Source organism: Salmo salar, chromosome ssa26 (genome assembly GCF_905237065.1).
Source record: "Salmo salar chromosome ssa26, Ssal_v3.1, whole genome shotgun sequence".
Lineage (NCBI taxonomy): Eukaryota > Metazoa > Chordata > Actinopteri > Salmoniformes > Salmonidae > Salmo > Salmo salar.
The window spans coordinates 34,083,749-34,092,830 of NC_059467.1; the positions used below are offsets into that span (position 1 = coordinate 34,083,749).

Consider the following 9,082-nt stretch of genomic DNA (forward strand, 5'->3'; position numbering starts at 1 on the left):
GATCAAAAGTAGTGCACTAAATAGGGAATAGGGTACCATTTGGGTCGCAACCCTGATCTCATCACCTTAGCCGAAAGTAGAGGTAGTAGAGTTTACCTAGAGTCACGGTCTGTAAATCTGTGTCCTCAACAACACTGACATAATAATCACCTACAGAACAGGAAATGGAACCATAGTGTAAACAAGTCAATGGACCAAAAGGTGTCAAAACCGCCCTGACAAACTGAGCCCAGACAGGACCGATACTGTACATAGGACAGGTCCATAACACAACATTGGGCTATGAATTTTCTCTCATGCTTCCAATGAGCTCATTTAACAGCTTTCCTTCCCATTGCACTTCTCTCCTTGGTCATTGCTGTAAATGACAATGCATTCTCAACCAGTTAACCTAGGCATAGAAAAGATAAGACAAGCACATCTCAATTGAGGGGGATGCTTTTGTTGTTGACTGTTTATATTGCAAAAATAGAGTCCTAAGCCAATAGAGATTCTCCATTCTTGATAAAAGATCCATAAATGACTGAACTAGCCCACCTCCTGTCCGGTGGTCCCCCATGGGCTCGAAGAGGTCAAAGGTGGCGGTGGCCCCATCCTGCATGGGTAAATACTTCCTGAGGCCTATGGGGTGAGGGCAGCTCACCCGCCCCATCTTGCCATACAGTGCTGTCTGTAGGTGGCCACTTTTACCCCACAGCAGGGGCGGAATGTACCTGCAAAACACACAAACACACAGATTCACTATGGGCTGTTCTGGCTCAGACAAGGCTTACTTACTTAATTTACTCAAGAGATTAAAGGTTTATTTGCTGTTAATAAAATACATTGTAATTCTTCGTATAGGCCCTAGGAGCTCTATCACATAGGCTAGTAGCCTACATCGCACACATATAGTACACTCAACAATGCCATGCTAACTCGAGATCTGAGCACAGAAACGTGTGTGGAATGTGCAGCAGTGTCCATAAGAGGTCCCTGTAAGAAACAAACACACAACAGCATTAGGATGTCCCTTGAAGTAATAGAATAACTTTACTTGATGACTTGTTCTTGCTGACAGTTGTGTTTTATTTCAGTCAGTCAGCTAATGTAGTATACTATTTTATTTGTATTAAATCTTTAACTAGGCAAGTTAATTAAGAAGTCATTGTTATTTACAATGACAGCCTACTAAGAGGCAAAAGGCCTCCTGCGGGGAACGGGGCTTTTTTTTAATAAAAGGTAGGACAAAACAGACTTCATGACAAAAGAGACACCAACACTACATAAAAAGAGAGACCTAAGACAACACAACATGGCAACAACACAACATCAACATGGCAGCAGCACAACATGAAAACACAGTATCAGCACAACATGGCAGCAGCACAACACAGTGGCAGCACAACATGGCAGCAGCACAACACGACAACAACACAGTAGCAGCACAACATGGCAGCAGCACAACATGACAACAGCACAAACGTTGTTAGGCACAGACAACGGCAAAAAGGTGGGTGTTTTATTTGCTGTGTTGACTTTCAGTCACAGTGCGTTGGAACAACATTTACACACAGCGGGGGATAGGGAAGAGATTGACATTCCTAAGTAGAACACACAGGAAGCTGACCATCCTTGATAATGCATCTGCCCTGGTACTGTATCTGTATGGGAGTACACGTATGCAAGGGTCCAACCCTGCAGGAGATCAAAGTGGATCTATCTGCTGCTAGCACTGCAGTGAGACATGAGCTGGGCTAGTCATATCACAGTCATACAATCTACCATCTCACATCCGCACACTGAGTTTAGCACAGAAGTACACCGATCATTTAGCAGGAAACTCTTGGCAAAAGGCCAAAAACAACTAGTGGTTTCCATTTTAGGTCTGTTTATAGATTAGCGGGCACGATAACAAAAGAAGGAGATCGATGTTGACAATTGCAATGTCCTCAAATGTAGCTTTGGCCTCCGATGCTCTCAAATGTAGCTTTGGCCTCCGATGCTCTCAAATGTAGCTTTGGCCTCCGATGCTCTCAAATGTAGCTTTGGCCTCCGATGCTCTCAAATGTAGCTTTGGCCTCCGATGCTCTCAAATGTAGCTTTGGCCTACTCACTATGGCCTCCAGCCAGGCAGCTCCCCGACTGGAGCGAACAGCCAGGCAGCTCCCCGACTGGAGCGAACAGCCAGGCAGCTCCCCGACTGGAGCGAACAGCCAGGCAGCTCCCCGACTGGAGCGAACAGCCAGGCAGCTCCCCGACTGGAGCGAACAGCCAGGCAGCTCCCCGACTGGAGCGAACAGCCAGGCAGCTCCCCGACTGGAGCGAACAGCCAGGCAGCTCCCCGACTGGAGCGAACAGCCAGGCAGCTCCCCGACTGGAGCGAACAGCCAGGCAGCTCCCCGACTGGAGCGAACAGCCAGGCAGCTCCCCGACTGGAGCGAACAGCCAGGCAGCTCCCCGACTGGAGCGAACAGCCAGGCAGCTCCCCGACTGGAGCGAACAGCCAGGCAGCTCCCCGACTGGAGCGAACAGCCAGGCAGCTCCCCGACTGAACAGCCAGGCAGCTCCCCGACTGAACAGCCAGGCAGCTCCCCGACTGAACAGCCAGGCAGCTCCCCGACTGGAGCGAACAGCCAGGCAGCTCCCGACTAGCAAACGCCAGGCAGCGTGAACAGCCAGGCAGCTCCCCGACTGGAGCGAACAGCTAGGCAGAGAAAACCAAGGTCAGGGTGAACCAAGGTCAGGGTGAACCAAGGTCAGGGTGAACCAAGGTCAGGGTGAACCAAGGTCAGGGTGAACCAAGGTCAGGGTGAACCAAGATCAGGGTGAACCTCTCGCAGTCAAAAGACGGACTGACGGTGCACACACATGGGTGGGGAGTGTACACACTGGTACAGTAAGTATTGTCAGCGAGCAAAGTCTGTTGCTAAATCAACAGTTGCACAACCCCCTCAATCTCATCTTCCTTCAGTGTCATTAGAGCAGTCTGAGCACCTGGACATTACTTCCCTTACATAACGCCTATCTCAAAACACACAATGACTGCTGATGCTTCCCCACACCATTACTAATATTACAGATAAGCCCTCCAACCCCTGTGTGTAAACAGCATTATCAACTCTGACGTAGGTAGAGTTAGGGAGGTAGCATGAAGTAGAACAGAAGAGCAGGAGTACTCCAGACCTCCAGGCTCTGATTTAAATATCCCCGATATAGACTAACACACTAAAGCCTTGGTCAGGTTTGATTCCCCAGAACATTCTAGCTCTGCGAATAATCCTCGACTGGCAGGGATGACGTAATGTTGTCACAGGAGGGCTAAGAGGACAAGGGGAGGAGTCCAGGCAGGCGAGGGGGGGGGGCAATACTGTTCCAATTACACATCTGACATGACTGATGAAAGCTACACTTTTGAATATCTACTGTGTGAATGAAACCAGTCTGTCATATTGCCTACACTTTAGAGTGGTGTAGGTCTGGGTGCTCCAGTCAAGACATAAAAAAGAGGAGAATCTGAATCTCGTTCCAGCAAACGTGTGTCCACACGCATGTAGCTACATGTCTGTGTGCAAGTGTGTGTCCTCATACATGTCTATGTGTATGAGTGTGTGCACTGTAACCTGCTGTCGCCCTTGACAGTCAGCAGCAGACCAAAGCAAAGGAAACAGAAGCCAGCGTGGGCTGATAGATAGACAACACCCTTAGTTGTCTGAGGTACAGATCAAAGTCACAGGTCTGTTCTATTGGAGGTCTGATTTAATAACTAGCCTTTTGATATGATGCAATACACAGCCCTCTGATCTACTGCCTGGAGGGGTAACCACAACACTTGTTGGTGGTAAAATCATGGGGTAAGCCAGTTAACCTAAGCTCTTCAAGGCATTCATAAATGATATTCTTCAAAAAAACAATGGCTACATATCATTAATTTAAACATTCAAAAACGGATGTACCAATCCCACGTTGCCCCTTTACAGGGCTGGTTTCCTGAACACAAAGCCATCCGAGACAGATTGAGATAAAAGGCCAAGTAGACCTCTGATCATTGAAACCTGGCTTCACTCAGTCTCAGAGAAGAATGGCTCTGTTGCACATCACTCCAGCGCAGGATCTGCCCTTTCAGAGGCTAACTCCCAAACTACTTAGGCTATTCCCAAACTCTCCGTAGGCTAAATTGAGTAAAATGTTGCAGCTGCGCCCTTATTTTCTAGAATACAATGACAGATGGAATGCATTGACTGCTTTGAAGACAGAGTCGTTGCCCCCCTGTCTCGTATTTCCTCCACTGTGTACCCCTCTCCTTCTCCATGATTGATCTGTCCGTGGTCACCGTGCTGGAAACAGTGTTATGCAACTCGACTGGGTGTCACTAGGAGTTACACGAACCGTCTTGGACCATTAGTCAGCATAAACGGTGCCAAGGAGCAATAGATGAATGAACGACAGCCCTACTAGCCCAATATCCATTTACACACTTTCTGTCTTGGCTAGCTTTTGACTGAGTACAGCCCAGTGGAAGGATATAGTGCAAAATTAAGATTAAAATTCATTTAATTAAGAAGCATTTCACCTACTGATTAGTATAATGAACCTTATAAATTATACAAGAGTTGGAGCTAAACAAATAGTCTTATCACATACTTATTAAGCCTATGACTAGATCAAATGAACTGACGGCAAAAATTTAACTGGGCATCCCTCCCTGAGGAAGTCTGGAACATTCCAGGTCCGTTAGGCACAGCTAAAATCACACCAGTCTTAAAACACAGACAGACTGTCAAATAAAAGCAAACATGAACACACACAAACCTCAAACTACATCTACAGTCTGTTTGGATAAAACGAATCTGCATCCCAATTCCCTACATGCACTAGTCTTGACCAGAGCCCTAAGGGGAGCACTCGTGGCCAGAGATTTGAGATTAAGTAACAGAGGCTTACATAATGAGACAGCTGATGAGGGAAGCCTCCAGAGTCTCCCACTGGGCTTCAGACTCCCTTAAGACAGGACTATTAGGCCAGTAGAGTAGAGTACTGGCTCTGAACCATGCCACACATTCAGAGAAACCGCTAGTCATACAGGAGTATCGTTTTTTTACACAACACACAGGAGTTCTTTGGAATGTAGCACTAGATGTAGGCTATAGCGTAGCGTGACAACAGAAGTGTTGGTGCTGTCACGGCAAGGTGATCATGGGTGCAGTGTTCCAATTACGGGCTACTGAAAACTCCCAGAACAAATCATAGGACCCCAATAAGCTATAAAATACTCACGGCCAACTCAGTGGCCTGGTGGTTAGAGTGTCCGCCCGGAGACTGGAAGGTTGGGTTCCCCCGGTCAAGTCATAACAAAGACTGGAAAAATGAGACCTGATGGGTCTCTGCTTGGCACTCAGCATTAAGATATATTGGGGGTAAGGACCTGCGCTAGACTAGTGTCCTGTATGGTCGCAGAACACAGCCAAAGACTGAACGACAGGCAGAAAGGTCACTCACTCTTTGGTCAGGATGGGACAGGACTTGAGCAGGAAGCGGTTGAGGGGCGTGTCCTGGTAGGTGATGTCAGGAGCGGCGGTGGGACTCTTGAGGTTCAGGCAGCGGACGATGACGTACAACACCGTGGCGACCGCCGCCAGCTTCATGCCGTCGAACATAGCCGGCATCTCCGGGGCGACGATGGTGTAGTCATAGTAGCCCGAGTCTTGGGTGGCCATGGTGCCTCTGAGAGAGACAAACACAGAGAAGTAAACAAAGCGTTAGACTGTAAATAATCCACTTAGAACAAATACAGCTAGTACGGATGATCCTGCTACACAGAACACATTAAATCAACTAGCCTACATCAGCCATGCTCACTAGTACACTGATTAACTGTACAACACAACTACATTTATGTCACTTTAAACTTACGTCTTGTTCACAAAACTTAATCAGTGGCAGTAAACAGTGTGGACCATGGAACAAACAGAGGGCACAAAGTGGTCTAGCTATTTCTCTGTCAAAAATAGGAATTCAAGGCATGTAGCCTAGCAACAGCTAAATATGTTTCAGCTGCCTGCTAAGAGCAATGACAGAAGCAGAAAATGAACAAAGCCAATGATGGTAAACAGACTGGCAAAAACAAAAAGAGATGGTGGAGAAAGAGGTAGGCTGGTTTACAGTCCAAAAAGAGGAACTTGTGGTATGTAAATATGAGTCAGATGAGGTAGTTTAGATAAAACAAACAAACTTCAGAACATGGATAGGAAAGAGTTGAGCAATTCTATCAAACAATTATTTACTTACAATTTAGGTTTCAATTCAATAAAAAGATGATCCACTCTGTCCAACAGCCTTTATTTCTGAGGTGACAGAGTCACAGTGACGTGGTCAAATCTGGAAGAAAAACAAACACTTTTATTTCATGTTTTAAAACAGGTGTTAAGAATTTGCGTGATCTGGCCAAGACAACCCAACATCAGAGAAAATGTGCCTCTTCATATCTCCATACTAGACTTCTTTCCTTTAACATGGTTCTACAAACCCTATAGTTCCTCTTCAATATTAAGCACTGACCTCAAACCAGTTATTTGTGAAGGATGTGTTCAAGTTCATTTGTCTCCTTGGTTAACAAGAGAAGTGATCAATCCTAACAGCTCATTACTAACAGCGATCCCGCTGTCCTCCACTGCTCCAAATGGAATTCCCCGTAGAGCACGGAATTGCTGCCCTCTCCAATCAGAAATAACACTATCTGATAAGAATCAATTACATTAGCCATGGCCACTAAGGTCAGCAGGCCGAGCACTTCTATGAATCCTTTCTACGGCTGTGTGCACTAGGCCTATATAGGGAATAGGGAGCCATTTGGGATGTAAACTAGGCTCTGTGTGTTCTCCTCTATACCCTCTAGAATGCATTAGTTATGTCCTAATAATAACTGCAGTAACTACTGTTTCATGTAAACTGCAGATTTCCTCTTCGATGTGGGAAGGCCAGTCAGTCATCCAGTGTGATCACTGATGTAGCCTTAAATCATTTGGGGGGGAAAGCAGGTGCCTCAATAGGCCACGGCTAGCAATGTGCTAAGAATCACAGCCTGCCCTGCCATCATGAGATACAATAACATTCCAGAGCTGCGTAGTTGAGAGATTAGGGAAACCACCACGGGCTCAGCCCCATATCACCCCACTCTTTAATCTGTCTGTCACAGTAGTGAACACTTGCAGCTGGGCATGAGTGAGAATGCAGAGAGATGGCTTACCCCAAACTTAACTCTCCTGTTTTAGTTTTCATCACATGGACCACTTTTTTTCACATGTGTATTGGTAGGCAGGTGTAGGAATAATTTGCCTAAGTGTGTGATGATGATGATGACGATAATATAGGAATAGGAACACACACTGCATGAGAAGACAATTACCTAGCTATCTAATTTAGTTAGCCATCTCAGTAAATGCAGATTATCATGGTGCGCAGCAAGTCAAGCCTAGTCATGGGAAACCCACCACCAGCTACAGTACGCACCACGCAGTCCCCGTTGCTTTTTCTAGCAATGGCTTTGCCACCGACAAGTAATGCTGGACACAGCAATGTTTTAGACAGCTTTTGTAAAATAAAAATGTTTTTGTCGACATAAGTAATAATATAGTAAACAAGTAAGAGAGGACTAGTACTGTAACGTTAGCTCGATGCTATTTGGCAAAGGGCCCCAACTCACCATCCCTGCTTTTCGCGCATCCACGAGCTAGTGGTGGAATGAATGTTGCAACCTCTCTCGCAGTATGTCAAACCAACATACAGCTAGCGAACTAAGCAAGGTATTTGTTCAAGTAGAAAATACAATTTGTTAGGTAGCTAGCATACATTGCTTAGTTCGATAGTGGTGTGTTCAGCTAGCTAAACCGACGAAAACAACACAGGTCTCTGCGCCCCGTCCCTAATCGGTACAGACAGAGATAGCTGGCAAACTAACCTCGTTACCGTCCTCTCCTACACCGTGTTCAGTCTTTTCCTTTTCTCCTTTGTGTCTGAATCCGTGTCTTTCCATAGGGATGTTTCTATATTTATCTCGAAATAATTTACGGTCCGTTTTTTCTATTATTTCCCTGTCTGTCGATGGACATGCATTGACATGTAGCTACCGCTAGACTGACATCTCGGAATTCACTTCCTATTCCTATCTCATTTGCATATGATTCCCCTTATTCTATTGGGTTACAAACGCAGATACGTAATTTCTCTGACGTATTTTCCATCTCTTACACTGCGCGGCTCCAGTTTCTTTACAGCGATTGGCTAAAGAAAATGAATACAATTGTATCCCCCAAACAATATTCAGGAAAATAACATGCTTACATATTCATCCGTTAATTGAATAAATAGCTAGCTCAATGATCACAACCTTTTGTTGAAACGTGTGGAGAGTCGTGCGTCAATGTATAAGCCAATATAGTTGTATCTCATATAATACATTTTCATTGATCAAAATGATCAATAGCATATAGTCTTTCTTGGAATGTGCAAGAAGCATGAGGATGCCTCCAAACAACAGTTATGTAACATCAATACATTCCCTTTTAGAAAGAAATCTGAGCGCTTTGTTCAGATAGGATTTACAGATTCAGCTGTAATGTGTAGACTATCTTATTCCTTCAAACAATAACTTTTGTGCAATCACACAACTTTCCTAATGGATCACACACATTCACAACACTATAACAAAATCATTTTCAAATAATCAAATGTACTTGTAGGCTTTTGATCTGTAATTACTGTAATTACTTTATGTAAGTTTGACCCATAGAGATAGTTACAGTAGGGGTTCCCAAACTGTGCGGCGCTCCCCCCACAGGTCAAATTTTTTTATTGTGTAGTGCATCATCAGTTTTTCTCTTGTCATATCAGTCATTACATACCTTAGAGAGATATTTATAACTGCCAGAAATGTCCAGATCAACTAGCCCATGTCAGCTAATGTTTTTCAGCTAGGTGTTTTAGCCCATAGATTTTGTTGTAATGTTCAAGTCACTCAAATATCACATAAATACACACTAGACATGGCAAAATCTATAGAATTCCAAGGAAATTAGCTTTAAAACAGAAAAAAAATGATGCACCC

General features: G+C 45.0%; 1 protein-coding gene across 4 annotated transcripts in view; it reads right to left on the minus strand.

The window, feature by feature from the left end:
• LOC106562454 (monoacylglycerol lipase ABHD2) overlaps nt 1–9,082 on the minus strand; it is a 29,224-nt gene that overhangs the window by 19,058 nt on the left and 1,084 nt on the right. Inside the window, exons 1-4 of one of the 4 annotated variants that reach the window (XM_045709017.1) lie at nt 7,937–8,172; nt 6,268–6,357; nt 5,479–5,703; nt 538–713 (exon numbers count right to left, since the gene is read on the minus strand). In XM_045709017.1, the coding sequence (XP_045564973.1) occupies nt 538–713; nt 5,479–5,696 (394 nt within the window). In that variant the 5' untranslated portion in view covers nt 5,697–5,703; nt 6,268–6,357; nt 7,937–8,172. Of the gene's footprint in view, nt 1–537; nt 714–5,478; nt 5,704–6,267; nt 6,358–6,537; nt 6,630–7,681; nt 7,704–7,936; nt 8,173–9,082 lie in introns of those variants that run through there. The other 3 variants (XM_045709020.1, XM_045709018.1, XM_045709019.1) reach the window with 3 other exon arrangements.